This window comes from Lytechinus pictus, chromosome 17 (assembly GCF_037042905.1).
Source record: "Lytechinus pictus isolate F3 Inbred chromosome 17, Lp3.0, whole genome shotgun sequence".
In the NCBI taxonomy this organism is placed as follows: domain Eukaryota; kingdom Metazoa; phylum Echinodermata; class Echinoidea; order Temnopleuroida; family Toxopneustidae; genus Lytechinus; species Lytechinus pictus.
The window spans coordinates 300,001-318,282 of NC_087261.1; the positions used below are offsets into that span (position 1 = coordinate 300,001).

General features: G+C 36.1%; 1 protein-coding gene across 1 annotated transcript in view; it reads left to right on the forward strand.

Annotated features, from left to right (window-relative positions):
• LOC135157216 (uncharacterized) overlaps window positions 1-12,147 on the forward strand; it is an 18,854-nt gene extending 6,707 nt beyond the window's left edge. Inside the window, exons 3-4 of the mRNA XM_064112146.1 lie at window positions 280-591; window positions 4,102-12,147. Of these exons, the coding sequence (XP_063968216.1) occupies window positions 4,974-9,503 (4,530 nt within the window). The 5' untranslated portion in view covers window positions 280-591; window positions 4,102-4,973 and the 3' untranslated portion in view covers window positions 9,504-12,147. The remainder of the gene's footprint in view (window positions 1-279; window positions 592-4,101) is intronic.
• The last annotated feature ends 6,135 nt before the right edge of the window (window positions 12,148-18,282 follow it).

Genomic DNA, 18,282 nt, shown 5'->3' on the forward strand with positions numbered 1-18,282 from the left:
CCTATATGAGCTTTTTTCATTACTTTTTTTCCTGTCTCCTTCACCTATTCCTTTTGTGTATATTCTTGTTAGTCTCATTCCGTTTTTAGATAACACGAAAACTGAAAATTTGCTGCAAATATTTGTTCGCAAGTGGTGAATTTCAACAACATACAAGAGATAAATGCATTTTTTTAATTAATTATGTTTGTTTTATCATGTCTAAATAACAAATGTGGACGGGGTTTTAAATGAGCTCAGATTTTTTTATCATTGTGATTTTATGCATGTTGTATTTAGGAACACAGTCAGAAAGCAAATCTTACGCAAGGGTAAACGCAAGACCTCTGACAGATGCTGTTATCCATGAAATAGCCACTAATCGCATAACCCATGACATCACGAAGTTGGGCATCGCCATGGGCTTAACACAACAACGTGTATCAAAGTACAAAGCAGAGAATGCTACGGAACCAAGGGCGGAAAGCCGTGGAACGGAGAATATGATCATGTACTGGCGCCAAAGCTGTGACCATATTGATCAGTTAGGAACTTTCTGCGGTATACTTCAACAGGCAGAACTCAACGAACTAGCTGATGACCTATCAGGTGGTATGTATTCCTAGTCATGTTTTGTGTATGGATTTTTCTCATTAATGATATGAACCCTCGCACACATGACCGCCCTTAAACACACCCTCACACACTTCCTAACGTGGAAACATAACAGTATTAACACAGACCTGGCCCTAAAAGTAATGGGAACTTTACCTGCATGGCCCCATTCCATTAAATTGCTTATCAATAATACAAATTCTAGAATAATATCATAAGTATGTGAAACATTTTTTTTTCTTCATATTTATAGAAATGTTTGCAATAAGAATTGCCAAGCATTTTTTTTTTCAAATCCATTCACTAAACAGCTGATATAAGTACCAAAAAAAGACATTCAGACTCTATTCACATTCCTTTGACAAGAACCGTTTTCGCCAGTACGATATTTACGTTTATTGGCATTCTCTCTCCCTCTCCGAAAGTGCCGTATCCGGAGACGTATAAAGGCGATTGTATTATCCATAATTGCTCTTGGAAGTATAGAGAACATTGGCGTAGCTTCGGGGGGGGGGGCTGGGGGGCACGTGCACCCCCCCCCCCCCCCCGAAGCTACGCCACTGTTCTGGTGTGCCCCCAGGTGCCCTCCCCCTGAAAAAAATTGGCAGAGCAAAAATGAATAAAAAAAGGGAGAAAGAAGAAAGACAGAAGAAAAAAAGAAGAGGAAAGTAAGAGGAGGAAGACGAGTGAATGAAATAATATGAGGGAAGACTTGCAAAAAAAAATCTTTCATGTATACCATATAAAATTTTTGCTTGTGCTTCGCGCCAGAATTGCCTGTTCGATGAGATTTATGTCTTGCTCAATAGGCTGATATGGAGAAAGTTATGAAGTCAATATACAAAACATATTTTATCTCAAACATCGAGCTTTCATTATTTTTTTTTTCATTTACAAATTTAAGTGCTCTGTAAAATGTCCGCTTTATGGTCTACATATCAGCATTTTAAGCTTACGCTGCGTGGTCACATTGTTTGATTTGCCAGGTTCATATTGTCTACGTGTATTCCATAATACACGTTGTGGCCCAGTGGATTAGTCTTCGGACTTTGAAACAGAAGGTTGTGGGTTCGAATCCCAGCCATGGCGTAATTTCCTTCAGCAAGAAACTGATCCACAGTGGCTGCACTCAACCCAGGTGTATGACGGGCCGTTCATGCCATAAGCCGTCATTCATTCACTCACTAGAGTGAGTGAATGATTTGTACGTCTCGGAGAGTGAGTGATTGAAGAGTTTTGTCCAATCAGAGAGTTACAATCGTTATCGAGACTCACTGAAGTGGTTGTACATCCATTCGAGTGCATGGTTGTACAACCACTCGAATGGATGTACAATCACTTCAGTGAGTCTCGATAACTCTCTGATTGGATAAAACTCTTCAATCACTCACTCTCCCGAGTGAGTGATGGTAAATAGGTACAAATCATTCACCACTCAGCATGCTCGAGTGAATGAATGAAATGACGGCTTATGGCATGAACAGCCCGTCATACAGGTTAGGTAAATGGGTACCGGTAGGAGGTAATTCCTTAAAAAGCTGTGAGCGCTATGAACGCCTAGCTTAGCCGGGTAATATAGGAGCGCCTTGAGCATCTATCAAGGTGGATATGTGCGCAATTTCAATACCCTATATTATTATTATTATTAAATTGTTCCATTAAACAAATGTATTCAGAATGCCCAGATTCTAGGTCAAAATCTAAAACATGCGCGATAGCCTGCATGTTCTTTATTTAAAATGTACTTAAATTATCCAGTTTCACATCAGAATATCAATAATTGTCTGCTCACGCTTCACGATCGCATTAGTAATGACACCCAATTAACTATATCCTATTTATGATTTACAAAATATGAATAGAGTCCCGCTTTTAGGTCTAAAATCTAAATTTTCTTCCTTTCGCGCTTCGCGCTCGCATCAATTGTTTAGTTACATACCTATCCCATTTATTAATACAAAAAGTGCTTAGACAAAAATGTGCTCGCGCTTCGCGCTCGCATTATTGAAATATATACCATCTTCGTGGGTAACTGTAAGCAGTCCTTAACAGGTCCCTTTTCGATAATGCTATAACAGTTAAATAAAAAATATCTGCTCGCGCTTGGCGTTCGCAGTAACCATCTAGTTACATACGAATCTTGTTCAGGATCACACATAACTTTGCCCAGAATATTAAATTTTCAGGACAAAATACATGAAAGTAAAAAAAAAATCGCTCGCGCTTCGCGCTCGCACTTTTCATAAGACTTATGAAATTATTTCATGTTTATGTTGTTTTATAATAATAAAACTAAGAAGAGACTGATAAGGGAAAATATAGTTGAAGATAATTTTGGGCACCGTCCCCTATTAGCGAAAGTCGGATCCGCCCTTGTGACACATACACACACACCGGAAAAAATTATGGGTCCCACCCAGAAAAAGCAAGGACCTCCAGTGCCCCCCCCCCCCCCCTCTCAGGAAAAAAATCCGAGCTACGCCACTGATAGAGAATTGGTCTTCCGTTGCCTTCTTCACCGCAGTCTTAAATGGCCATTTCGCCCATCAGTGAAGTCGAGATCTACCGTCGTCTGAGGATCAGATCTTCTTTATTTTACCCTTTCATATCAGCTTTTTCATTCGTATTCATGACCACCTGTTATATTTTAACAATAACCTAACCTTTCATCTTAGTTTAATCAATGTATGTATCCATTACACAAATATTACCTTGTTACTGTCTAATTACGTATAAACAGTGTTGGGATAATTCTGCACTTTATTGTACAAAAAAGAAATTATCATTATACCATTCGTAGTTTTAGGGACCTAAGACATGCAAGCCCTGCTTTTTATTCGTGTTCCACAATTTCTTTTTCTCGTAGAAATCTCTTTTCCAACTTATTGTACTTAGTCAAAGAATACTTTGTAATTTTTCTAGACATGTTACTTTTTCAACTTTATAATATTGTACTTCAATTATTATTTGCTTATCATGTATGTATTATTATGAATTGTAAGTAAAAACAAGAGTGAAAATTTTAATTCAAATCAAATCTAATCAAGTAAACTTCAATTCGTACGAACAATTTAAAGGACAAGTCCACCCCACCAAACAGTTAATTTGAATAAAAGGAGAAAAATCCAACTAGCAAAACACTGAAATTTCATCAAAATCGGATGTAAAATAAGAAAGTTTTGACATTTTAAAGTTTCGCTTAATTTCAGAAAACAGTTATATACACATCCTGGACAGTATGCAAATTGGCAGACTGATGACGTCACCCACTCACTATTTCTTTTGTATTTTATTATATGAAATATGAAAATATAATTTTGTCCTCATTGTCATGTGAAACAAATCTTTATTACTCGCTGAACATGTAGAATTACCATTATTTTAACAGTTTATGGTTAAGTCAAGTTGGTCCTTATTGTCAAATCTGTAAAAATTTAAATATTGTATAATTCAAACAATAAAAAACAAAAGAAATAGTTTCTAAATCTCGATTTGTCTTTATTCCAGGTACGATTTACTCCACCCATCGCGTTAAGAGCAACATGGATGTTACGGATCTACAGCGACTTCGAAAGTGTCACCATGATTACGTCGATGTGTTATACGTACGAACAGTGCCGTGGAAACAGGAGACAGATGTTCCTATAAACGATGGTTTCACTCCTCCATCTCTCTTCTATCATAAAAAGACATCAAAAGGTAATTTCCCACGTTTCGACCCTGACTTCAGCTGTGTGAAATCTACTTTCTTCAATGATATCCACTTCAACGATGACAACGTCTCTAAAAGAGAAAATGTGGAGTTTTTGACTGGATCATATAATGACATTTTCAGGATACAGCAAAACAATGCGTCACCCGGTCGTATCCTTATTAATGGTCATGCTGGAGTTGGAAAGACCACATTTATTTTATGTGTAGGCCTATGTATTTTAAACATATTTTTTTGTTGTATAGTTGTTATTTTTTTCCAATTTTTTTTCATTATTTTGTTGATTTCGTTTATTTTGAAACGTGTGTTTCTTGCAATCTAATAAATTGATTGCAGGATGGTCTTTTTTCGGTAATGAATGTTAATCAGGGAGTAGCCTAGATAGGTCTATTTGGCTTTTGCTATTCCCCCACATCGCATTCATTACCCTATGTATTTTGTTATTTTTGTTAATTTGTCATTTTACAATATTCATTACTCCTTTACTATGGAATCATTTTGATTGATCTCGATATATTGTATCTTGTATGTTTTTTACAGATGTGAAATAAATGAATTTGAATTTGAATTGTATAAATTAGCACACGACTGGGCTATTTCAGCGCAAGACTCTGAACTTAGATCAGTTAAATTGTTAATTCATTTGTCTCTGAAAGGTGTACATGCAATGTTAGGGGATGAAGTAATTAAGCAGCTCTTACCAAAAGACACGAATTTCACAGGAGAGCAGATTGAGAACTGTTTGCGACAGAACTCTGAAGATACTGTAATTCTGCTTGATGGATTCGATGAATCCCAGCTCGCATTTCAAGGGACTGAAGGCCGGTTACCTAATGGAAGCTTGTACAGATCAATAAAATACGAAGAATTTCGTTACTGCAGAATAGTTGTAACCTCAAGACCATCGAAAGCTGATGAATTTCGTGGGCAGTTGTTCAATTCATATGCTGAAATTTCAATAAATGGGTTCGTTCGCATTTCAATTGATGAATTCATAGATAATTATTGCAACGAGAAGGTTTCTGCAAAGGTTAAGCAATTCATAACGAGTAATCTATTAAGTTTGCAACCTCTCTTACGTGTCCCTCTCTTTCTTGCCATGATTTGTGAGACAGTTTCAAATGACTTAATCACTAATCGTCCTTTTACAAGGACAAATCTGATTATAACATTGTGTAAGTATTTGTTTAACACGTACTGCGATAGGTATAAATCGTCGGAAAATAAGGTAGCTCGAAATTTGCTCTCTATAAATCTGAACGACTGTTTGGCCACATTGGGTAGATTGGCCGGTAAACAGTACATAATTGATATGAAAGGTAATGATTTGACGCCCCAAAATCACGAAATACTTGAAATATGTATGAAAGTTGGTTTCATTTCTACAAATGAGAGGAGAAGAATGCAAGGGAAAGAAAACTGTTTGTACTTTTTCCATGGTTTACTTCGAGATCTCTGCGTGGCGCAACATATAGTGTCAAGTAGGGCATCAACAGAAATCGATGCACAGTCACAAAACCTCATAGATATTCATGATGTTCAAATTTCTGACAGCGTCTTCATTTTTGAATGCGGATTGTTAGCAGGCAGAGAGTGTGTGCAAACAGTATTTGATTTTTCGAGTTGGAGCGGATACGGTATCGAGAATTGCACGACAGACTTTCTCATTCAGTGCTACTTTGAGTGTCAATCTGAAGGCTACATGGAGATAAGGACAGACATATTCAATAAAAACAGAACACTTTTCATGGATCTAAACGTTTTAAACGATTTTGCCGCTGTCAAACACTTTTTGTCACACAATCCACAATCCCTAACCGATTACTATTTCACTCAATTTGTAATCAAAGGGGAAGAATATAACATAGTTGAGGAAAAAATGAATACCCAAGACAAAGAAAGAGATTGTCTTTTCAACAACTTAGATTTAAAAATTATATACGAATTGATGTCACCGTGTTTATACCTAACATCCATCACTCTTCTTAACTGTGCTTTTACTTTAGTCGGATATGAAGGGAAACAAACCAGTCAATTTAAAAGCATTCAGTTTATGTCAGTTTGTGGTTGTCGCGGGAAACAGTTACTCAATACCTTGCTTTACTCCATTGCTAAGCAGTACCCATACCTTCAAAGTCTTATACTGACGAAGGTGTTTGATGTAAATGCAGATGAATGCGATCAAATTCTTAACCTGTGTAATATGGTTTCTATGCTCTTTGATGTAGGGCCGACTTGTTCTGAAGTGAAATTAGCTGGAATGGATGGAGAGGATCTGGACAACCTGCAATGTGATGTACATGAATCTCTTCAAGAACTTAAAGTTTTTGACAGTGTCGAAGTGTTGAATACATCTAAACTTCTTACATCACTTGCGCTACATTTTCCTTCTTTAAGTTGTTTAACCCTTTCCCGTTGCCAATTACATTTTGATAATTCAACTTCAGAACAAAAACCAGCGCAAAATATTGCGACTTCAAATATGCAGATGATAATAAAGGAATGTAAAACTTCAATAGTTCTATCAAATTTATTGGCGGTCGGGTCCATTTGTTTCCCGTACCTTAACCTGCTTCGTATCGCAGACTCTTCTATAGATTTCCAAAACATGACTGAAAAATTCCACCTTAAGAATCTGAAGTATGTGTACTTCAAACACTGCTTGCAAGCTGTTGATCTCTCTCATGTCATTCCAACTTTCAAAAGTATGTTAAGTCGTCTTCCCCACCTCGCATTTATTGATTGTTCATTAAACTCCTCTCTTGAACTCATGAACAACTGTCGAGAAGAGCTCTTTCCGGATATTGCCCTTACAAATTGCAGAATTCCATATCAGTGCATTTCGTGGATGAGCACCTGGTGCGAACGCCTAACTATGCATGTAAATGAAAATTTATACGTAGAGATTTTGTATGAACAGGTTTGGTCAGAAAGAAAGCTCATCGCCCACCTCCATTCGAAGTTCAGAATAAATATCAACGACGCTGCAAACTTGCCAGGATGGTTTCCAGATTTACACGCTCTGTACTTTTATAGCTCACTGCAGCCATTGACACTTGAAGAGTTTCTGGGCGTTCAATATCCATCTGTGCAGGTTTGTTTATTCCGAGAATGTAAGGAAGAAGTAAACATGTCAGACACTGTCTCTATTCTGAATACCTGTTGCCCAATACTAGAAAAGATGTTCATTAGATATTGCGATGTGTCATTTGGTAGTGATACCCAATTTGTACAATCTGACATACGGCAAGTTGAATTTGATGGTTGCAGATTTATAACCTATTCGGCTGTGATGTCATTCATCGCTTTGTGTTGTCCATATGCTGTGGAACTGACCATAGGAAACTCTGAAATTGGTAAAGATGAAAGTCTATATCTGTCTCGAATGACCGCACCAGAACATAACATATCAATGTCCTCTCACCCAGTTGGCAGTACTATTTTATCAGCTGCTGGATTACCAAGAACTCGGCATAAAGCTCTTAAACTAAAGTTTTTAGAAAGAGTATACCTTACAAACTGCTCAACATCCCTCGATATTACGGATATTATCATAGTGACCAACTATTATGTTCAGACCCTTGTGGCAAGTATCATTTTGACAAAATGCCCTGTTAATTTTACTTCAGAAATTGCCATTCCAAACTCGCCAATTTTGAAGGTTGTAACACTTGATGGTTGCAAATTACCAAGTAAAGGTATATTCTGGGTTGCTAAACTGTGTCACATGGTGCATTTGTATATGAATGACAACCTTCTGATAGAAGTATTCCAGAACACATATTCAGGGAAAGATCATAAGGTAATACACATACATTCAGCATGTTCAGAGGCTGCGATTGATATGGGAAGTGTCCCAGTTTTGCCGACCTTATTGCCCAATATAGATGTAATAGTGTTTTTTAATGTCCTGGTTGATGATTTCTCAGATACATGGAAGGGCGTGAGATATTCTTCGGTCAAATCTGTACATTTTATGGACTGCGAGGATGTGGTGAGTATTCAACAGGCATTTACTGCTTTATCACGGTATTGCCAAAACGTCGACCGCTTCGTGGTAGTAAATGGATATGTGCTTTTTGACAAGAAAGAAGACAGATTCTTGCCATTAAAAGAACTCATTTTTGACAGAGTGAGGCGTTTGAGATTTTTGGAAATTGTCGACTTCATTACTACTCAATGCCCAATATTGGAAGACCTTAAGATACAAGAGTCTGAACTGGAAGATGAAAGCAATGATGCAGAAGGTTCCACACCTGCTGCATCCAGTAACTTGAAAGCTATTGGGTTCTATGACTTTGTAAAAGTGCCCGTAGACGTATCTAAGGTAATATCAATTGTGAAGTTACGCCTCCAGGCAGTAATATCATTGTCATTCACTACCTGTAAATTAGCATGGGGTTGCGATATCAACCCTTCGTCTTACCAGTGGTTTGAGTCCATCTTGTTCAAAGACTGTATCTTTCCAACAAAAGCTCTTGTTAATATTAAATCGTCTTGTGAACGTGTTTACATTCAGGTTGATGATGTGTTCATAGAAGTACAGGATGCTAAGGAAATATTTGGCAAATTAAAGGCGATTTTGAAGTCCGATAATCCTATCAATATTCATGATGCAATACAACTACCATTTGATAAAAATGACGATGAAATTTATGAATTCGATTTCCACAATGTATTAGATTGTCGTCAGCACAATCCTGAAAGGGGTAGACTTTACGTCGCTGTAAGCTTTGTGCACTTTCTCAAATGCAAACATTCACTGAATATTCCCCGTACCTTGTCTGTATTTTCAAGTAGTTGTCCCAATCTGAGGGAACTTACCATCTCAGACACTAATGTTATTCTAGGTGGAGAACGAGTTGAATCGCTTGGACAAGTGAAAAGAATATCCATGGAAAATGTTAACCATTTCGATTTTAAGGATATTTTACTCCTTTTAACATTTCAATGTCCCTCTGTAGAATATATTTCTGTGATCAACGCTGAGATATCATTTCATTCGTTCTCCCTTGAAATGCCTAACATAGATAATTGCTCCATTAAGGAAATATATCTATGTAACTGTAATGTTCCCGAGAAGTTTATGCAGCTTCTGAATGAAGGATACCCAGAATTTGAAATTAGCTATTTCTTGAATGAAAATAAACGGAACTGTGAGACTGCAGAGTGGTTGATTACCAGAAAACCTGATTAAATCTGAACCATTTTTGTTTGTATAAATATACTATGCCCAAATAGAGTAAAAGCTAAATCGATGCATTTGTGATGGATTTATTTTTCTTGGAATTTTCAGGTTTTTGTGGCCTATCGCATGTATACATTGTTAGTGGCAGCGCAACTGGGGTCTGGGGCATAGGTCTGAGGCCCTCAGTTCCTCCCTCTTTTTGTTTGCTTAAATGTGTGCAAAATGTGTTTATATCATAAACTCTTGAAATTCACCACTCACGCACTTCCCCGTTTCCTTTACAATATGGATTTATAATAATGATAATAATACCAACATGCTTATATAGCGCATATCACTGCCAAATGCGTCCCTATGCGTCCCTATGCGTCCCTATTTAATGACAAAGTAGTTTATAAAGCTTGGATAGTCATCAGGGAAAAAAAATAATAATTCCCTTGTTTCATCGAATTTGATTATATATTCCCTCGCTCAATGGAGGGGTGGGAGCTATAGGCTTCTGTCTCGCTAGCGTTGTTCTAAAAATTGAATCCAAGAAGTAAATTCCTGCTCATTAATTTCATGTGCGATGACTATTTTCGGGACAGGTTTTTGTCATAAGAAAATTACGGGAAACGGGCCTACAGTTTATTTAATGACAGTGATTGAAAATTCTTTATGTAGTTGTTATCAATAATATCAAGGCATTATTTTTTGCCAGCGATTAACATTCCTAAAATTCTATTATGATATTCGTATTTAGCAGACATTTTCTGCATGTTTTTTATTTTATTTGTATAATTGCATTTGATATGATTTCATAATGTTTAATCTGAAAACTGTGTAAATGAATTGCGACTAGATTTAATGATCTCAATTGGTAATATCAAAATGCTGTGTAAATAAAATGTAAAAAGAGAATTAGGCACTGACGAAGAATGTGGCTTTAACTATCTTTTTTGAGACACAGAGCTATGCTCCTTGTTTAAATCAATGATTTTATTTTTACGACATTTTACTGAATATTACCAATTGTGACTATTGATTATAATATCATCGTTATTGTTAAAAGTGCCGAAACATACTATTTCTACCTTGCGTTCATTAAAAAAATGAAACCCGTTTTAAGATATAGATTTTACAATTATTAGATATGTTTTAACTATAGAGTTGACACTTATAGTATATGTAAGAGACTGGAAATCTATTAGATTTGGGACCCAAAGCTTAGAAATTTGTTCAGACATGAGTGATTACAAACAATGTTGAGGCATATCAGAAACGATTTGCGCAACGCGTGTGAATCTGAATCCACTCTAATTTTAGAGATCAACGACAGGGTACCATGACATTTGCTCCGGCGACAATTGCTCTGATGGAAAATATGCACGTTAAGCCAAACAAAAACATCTACACTCTAAAAAATGAAGTGCCAATTTAGGACTTAATGGGCTATCATTCAAATTTGAACTAAAAAATCAGCACTCAAAGTGCAGTCTCTATAAGCCCATTAAGTGCTAAATTAGCACTTCTTCTTTTTAGAGTGTAACCTCAAAAACTAAATAACCCCTAATAATCATTGTTACATTATTCTGAATTAAGAACTCTAATGCAATCCTAACTCTAACACTATGCCCTCTGAGATATTGAGACCGGAGCAAATGTCACAGGAGCAAAGTCTTTTCACCCAGTGGATTAACGCTATAATGAGTCGATTTAGTCGAGTAAGCACAGCCGTCCTATCGTTATCCAATCTTGTTCAATCTTCCGCACAACCCGAACTCAATTAGGTGTAAAAATATAAAGGAATAATTGAATTTTATGATCATGTTGTTAAGAAAATAATGTAATGGGTTATTATTGTGAGGACAACCCAAAAGATCCGGCTAACCTTTAGGCCCAAGTTGTGTTTAAACAAAAATGAAAGAATTGAAACAATTTTGTTATTGGGTTTATAACACTCAGACGAATGAATTCCACACTGCAGATATTTAAAATAAAACCCCGTCACACTAGAGGCGGAATGAGCCGGAATGCCGTCGGAATGAAAATTCTTGGTACATTCCTGGATATTCGAAGTGCATTTTAAAAATTCTGACTGCATTCTGAGTGCATTCCAGACATTCGGGTCCATTCTTGTGACCGGCCCGAATGTTTTGCTCATGTTCAAAACTTTCGAAGTGCATTCCAAGTGGAGAAATATCGAACGACATTCGAAGTGCACTCTGACTGCTCTCTGACTGCATTCTAAATATTCTTACGACATTCTAAGAGCATTCTTAATATTCTTCCTGTGTTCCGACTGTATTCGAGGTGCATTTGACAGTCAATACATCCGGAATGTGCAAGAATCATTCAAGGCGGGATCGAAGGACGTTCTAAGTATTCGAACGACATTTTTGCAAAAGTAGTGAAAATTTCAAATTCCCTCCCGAATGTGGCACGAATTTTGAAAGTTCTTCAGTCCGGCTGGTTCTGCTCGATTCCTGCTGATTCCGAATAAGTGTGACGGGGGTATAAGCGAGACCTTTAATTATTCTATTAATGAGAGATTACATCACTCAGTTGTCACTTGTAACATATTAAGTATGTTAGTATGTAATAATCTTGTATTAGTGATTGTGAATGATTAACATGCATGGAACAGTGAATTAAAGATATAATCTAAGATATTGAACTGACTTGCGTATTTCTTTTTTTCAAAATAGAATTGAGTTGAGAAAGCTCACGTATATAATCCATTATGTGTACATATTGCAATACACACTGATTTTGACCCATGGGTGTTACCCTATATCAATTTAGGTGATACATGATTTGACGAAGTCAATATTGTAGCCATACCCCATTACAATTGACTACAATTTGACTAAACTAAAACATTTACTCAAATAAAATAAAGAAGTGTATTACTTAAAGAATTTGAAGCATTACAGAACATTAGAAATTGAAAGTCAGTGGCATCTGGATTAGTTCATTGCAGACATGGCTTACTTTGGCGCAAATCGAACTTTACATCAGAGTAGAAAACATCTCCTGATTTTCCAAGCGTTATCACATACCACATAAATATGATAATAATAATAATAATAATAATAATAATAATGATAATAATATGCATTTATATAGCGCAAAAACTATATCTATATATTCTTTTGCGCTGCAAGAGCTTCCTAGGTGCTATACATACTATCATAGGTTTTTAATTTTAACTTGAAATTATGTAAATTTGTTGAATTCCTAATGTTGAGGGGAAGTTTGTTCCATAGTCGTGGGGCTGACATCAGAAATGACCTATCTCCTAGTGTTGCCTCAGTCTTGTGTGGGGGTACTTGTAGTGTGAGTGTATCTTGTGAGCTACGTAGATGATGGTCATGAGATCGGGATTTCAACTTCAAGAGATCTGAGATGTAACTTGGGGCCTGACCTTTTAAAACTATCATTAGGATATTAAATGTGATTCTTTGCCGGACAGGTAACCAGTGTAATTCTCTCAGTAATGGGGTGACAGGAGTTGGGAAGACGACATATTAAACGTGCACATGTGTTTTGCACTCTGCAGTTTGCTTATTTGAGAATCGGGTAATCCATAGAGAACACTATTACAATAATCCAATTTACTTGTGATACAAGCATGAACAATAGTTTTCATGGTGTCTTGATCAAAAAATTTACGGATACGTCTCAAGTTATAGATCATAAAATAAGCGGATTTACAAACATTGTTGATTTGTGATTCCATGGTTAAGTGTGTATCAAAGACTACACCAAGGTTTCTGGCTTTATCTGATGGAGTTATAACCGAATCGCCAACATTTAAGCTATAGCCCCCAAATTTTGAAACCTGACGTGGGTTACCAATGACTAACAATTCAGTTTTTTTATCATTCAACATTAACTTATTTTGAAGCATCCAGGTTCTAATATATGCCACACAATCTTCTAATTTGTCAAACGTCACATCAAAAAGTCAAGCTAACATATAACCAAAACCTATTATTTGGTATTTAGTAAGTATTACAATTTAGCATTTAACTATCGATGAATTTGTCAAATATAATTCTAAATAATAACACTACATGCCTATCGACCTGTGCACCTGCCATGTTCCTTTTTCACTTTCAACTTTACTTGTACCACACTGTCCTTCCTCCCTCCTTCCTATGCCTCCCCTTTTCTCCTTATTATAATTTTATAATCAAAGAATTCATCGTTGATGAGAAAGGTAAATGATAAGTTGTTCATGTTTCACCAACAGGGGTAACATAGTACCTGCTGCGTGATGCCTGCCTATTAAACAATCATTGGCAAACCGGATGAGATTCAAACCCACGACCTATGGATTACTAGAACAGTTTCAAAACCTCTAGATCACCGGAGTGCCCTTATGATTTTATAATTTATATTTTTATTTATTTATTATTATTACTGTTGTTATCATTGTAATTATTATTTAATTTACTTTCTCTTAATTTTGTAGTCGCTTATTCGCTTTACTTTATATTTTATAGATTACTTGCTTTAAGTTCGTCTTCCGTCCGTCTCCATTATTGTGTATAGTTTTGTTAATCAGGTATTGAAACTAAGTTATAGGGGTTTTCCTTTCTTACTAGTTTTGCTTTTCTTGGTCCTCCGTTCTGTTCCATACGCTTTTTTAAATCAAAATAATTACAGCTCACTTTGTTAATTAATCTTCAATGTATTTCATGTAATTACATAAATCTGATGAACTAGAATTTGATATTGGATTCGATTGTTCAGAGCCAACAAATCAAAACTAATTATGACTCAGACCAACGAAACCGAATCCGATGATATTACATTGAATGGTCTGGAGACGATTTCACGGTATAACAGTATTACCTGCATGTAGTTGGTTCAAAACGTGAAAAGTAGATGCTACTAAACTAACACTTGATAATCCTTAAAGGTCAAGTCCACCCCAGAAAATTGATATAGAAATTTCAAACTACCATAACGCTGAAAATTTCATCAAAATTGGATGTAAAATAAGAAAGTTATGGCATTTAAAATTTTCGCCTATTGTTAAAAAAACAGTGATATGCACAACGCTGTGTCATGCAAATGAGTCAGTCGACGATGTCCATCACTCACTATTTCTTTTGTTTTTTATTGTTTGAATAATACAACATTTCAATTTTACAGATTTGACAAAAAGGGCCAACTTGATTGAACCATAGGTATTAAACAATGCAAATTCAACACGTTCAAGGAGGAACGTTGTTTCACTGACAATGAGGGGAAAATTAGAATATTTCTTATTTTATATAATAAAATACAAAAGAAATAGTGAGTGGATGACGTCATCAGTCTCCTCATTTGCATACCGACAAGGATGTGTATATAACTGTTTTGTGAAAGTAAGCGAAACTTTAAAATGTCATAACTTTCTTATTCTACATCCGATTTTGATGAAATTTTCAGTGTTATGCTTGTTGGATTTCTCTCTTTTTATTCAAATCATTTATTCAAATTATGCCACAGTCATGTCAGCTGAAACGAAAATGCACATTCTACAGTGTATTTTAAGATAAGGGTAATAAGTGCTTCAGCTCCCGCTTCCCAGTGCCATGGAAGTTGAATCACTGGGCAGTCATAAATCCTCCTACATTACCCAACTAACGATCCGGTCACCCAACTATAGAGATATATACTAAGCAAACTAGTAATTTATCTATATGGTTACACCGCTCAGGAATGGCAGCCTATCAATACTGTTCTCTGATTGGCTGAAAGTTTGTTTACGGCCCAGCGACCCCTGTGATTACGTCAAGTCGTATTGTTACGATTGTTCTTCCGGTTTATCCCTCCCTAAGCTCAGTAGTTTAGACTCATATCTTTATTATAGTTAGGCTCGTAAACTGACGATATTATGACGTCATGATGTCTCTCTCCACAAACTTTCATTCGGCGGAGGTGTGCAGGTACAGCAATTTGGTTCTTCAAATTAGTACATAATACAGAATCAAACTGTAGTGGGGTTATATTATCTCATGTAATGTGGCTAATTTACATATTCATGAGAGTTTGAAGTCTCGTCTTCACACTGTACATGGTATAACTGTCAATGAGTCTGTGCTTGCAGGCTGGTCAGTCCTGCATGGAAGTGCGATGTTCAGTTTCTATTACGACGAGGCCTTTGATAACGAATTGCCCCCCAAAAAACTGAGCTGTATATGTCCAGTTTGATGTTGTAAGAACGAAAAATTTCCCCCAATTGTTAAGTGTTTAAAAATGTGAACAATGAATAAATATATACAATGTGTTAAATTTAGACCCAAGTAGATAAATCAAAGTATCATTTTTCAATCACAGATATCTTGAATAAGTGTATGCACGAGTTCGATTATTTTTCTTCTTCATTGGTGTATTTCATCCATATGAAAAAATTCACTGAAAGAACAACAATTGATATAGTCTGTGCAAATTACTTTAATCGGTAAGACTAATGGATAAAGGAGCTTTTTAATTGTTCTGGACCCGTTGATCTTTAACTTTTGAATAATCATTTGGAAACACGAAAGACGAAATTAATTTACAAGCCATAAGACTGGCATTTGCCAACCTCTTCCCATCTTTATTCCCCGAGCTGCCCCTCTTGCCCGATGTGTTATCTCACCATTCGTTATTTGTGAGATACATGTTCATTACACTGTAAAAAATGAAGTGCTAATTTAGCACTTACAGTGCTTGTATAGTGACTGCACTACGAGTGTTGATCTGCTAGTTCAAATTTAAACTAGAAAATCAGCACTCGTAGTGCAGTCACTATACAAGCACTTTAAGTGCTAAATTAGCACATCATTTTTTACAGTGTAAGAAAATGATTTTAGTGATTTAGGCTTATTGACATAATTAGGAAGCAAGTAAGAAATAAATTAATAAGAGAGAGGGGGAGAGATGAATTACATGTATTAATCAATAAGAGAACGGATTTCGTCATTCCAAGCATTCGACCCTCCACTCCCCCCCACCCCCTCCACCCTTCGCCAACCGAAATGCCATTGACCTCATTGACATGCACTATTTCGATCTTAACTAATTGGATCCTTTATAGTCGTAGTATAATTATTATGTCTAATTGGCGCGAAGATAGCACAGCTGTTATATTGATTAATTGATTAGTATTATCAGGAGGCCAAAATATTGTACTGTTAAGCATCCATGGTTTATACCCTTATAAACTAACAACGTTTAAATTAAGGGCCTACATTACGAAATATATATATATATATGTGTGAAATTATACATGTACAACAGCTTTGGCAACTCTTTTATTTAAATATTTTGTGAAAGAAATGGATAAAGAGAACATATATATATATATATATATATATATATACACAACAAAAAAAGTAAGTCCCCCCTAAATCAAATTGCTGTAACTTTTGAACGAAATTATTTTGAGATATGATATTTCGTAGGTAATTTTCTACACTCATTAAGCAACTCCTGGGAAAAAAATGAGATTAATCGGTCGAGTCATGCATGAGTAATTAAAGATTGAATTAAAAATGACAATTTTTGAAAGTCACAAGAGTCGTTTTTCAGATTTTGCAAATACAAAGTTGGGCAAAAGTTGTTTTTAGGTGAATTTTATGGTGTTATGCTGTTTTACTATACATCATTTAGCCACTCCACACACAGTTTTGATATCGTATGTTCATGGTTGAGTGAGCACAAGGTATTGCAGGGGCCGCGGAAGCGGGGGGGGGGGGCTTCAGCCCCCCACTTTTTTCCAAAAGCATGTACAAAAAATGTAAAAATGACCATACGATTGTGATTTTTTGCATGGTCAGCCCCCCCCCCCCCCCCCCACTTTGGAGACCGTTCCGCGGCCCCTGTATTGTGACGTATCATCATAGGGGTTTATGATAGTATCCTCTACAACTTGTTAGATCATGTTAAAATTTGAAAATGTTGGTGGCTCCCCCGAGAATAGGCACCTCCCCCATTTTAAAATTCTGGATCCATCACTGATTTGTCCATAAATTAAACTGATCATGAGAAATTGTTAGGAAAATAATACATTGATGCACTATAAAGAGTATTCATTCCTAAGTTTTCGAATGTGCTCACTCAACCATGAAAATGTTTAAAGTTCGGAAAGTGTGTGGTGATAGAAATGATGGATGATAAAAACAACAGCAATTAAAGTCACATTTGAAACCGAATTTTCCCCCAATATTCACTTTATTACCCTTTAAAATGAGTCTGTGACATTGAAAATACAAATGTTCCCACTTTCATGCGTGCTCACTCATCCATTAATAAAGAAATCGATTCCATTTTTGTACAGAATTCTGCCCATAGGTTGATAAACATTACTGCCAAATGGCATTGCTAAAGACAGCCTTGAAAAAAAGTTCCACCATATTGAATAAGGGGTTAGTTATTCTTAAACATATGCACCCATCATGTATACAAGTCTATCAGAGAGGAAGTCAAAATTTTAACAAATATGAAATGAGGGTTTGTTTCATGGACGGTTTTTGTTACTTCTGCCAACAGTTATTTCATGAAACTTCGCACATGGCTTCAGAGTAACACTATCCAAAAGGCGCGCACACCAAAATAACCATTCGATACGGCACAGAGTGGGGTCAAGGCCTTGAACTTTCTTCTCATTTGCATAATTTTCGAATATTGTGTGCTCACTGATGCATTAAACATCGGGATTTTCATAACAATCAAATCAAATGAACTAAGCAAGGAGGTTTGTGACAGATATCCATAGTTACAAATTGCATTTTTTTTCAAATAACGTAAAAAGAGCTAATCACATTTT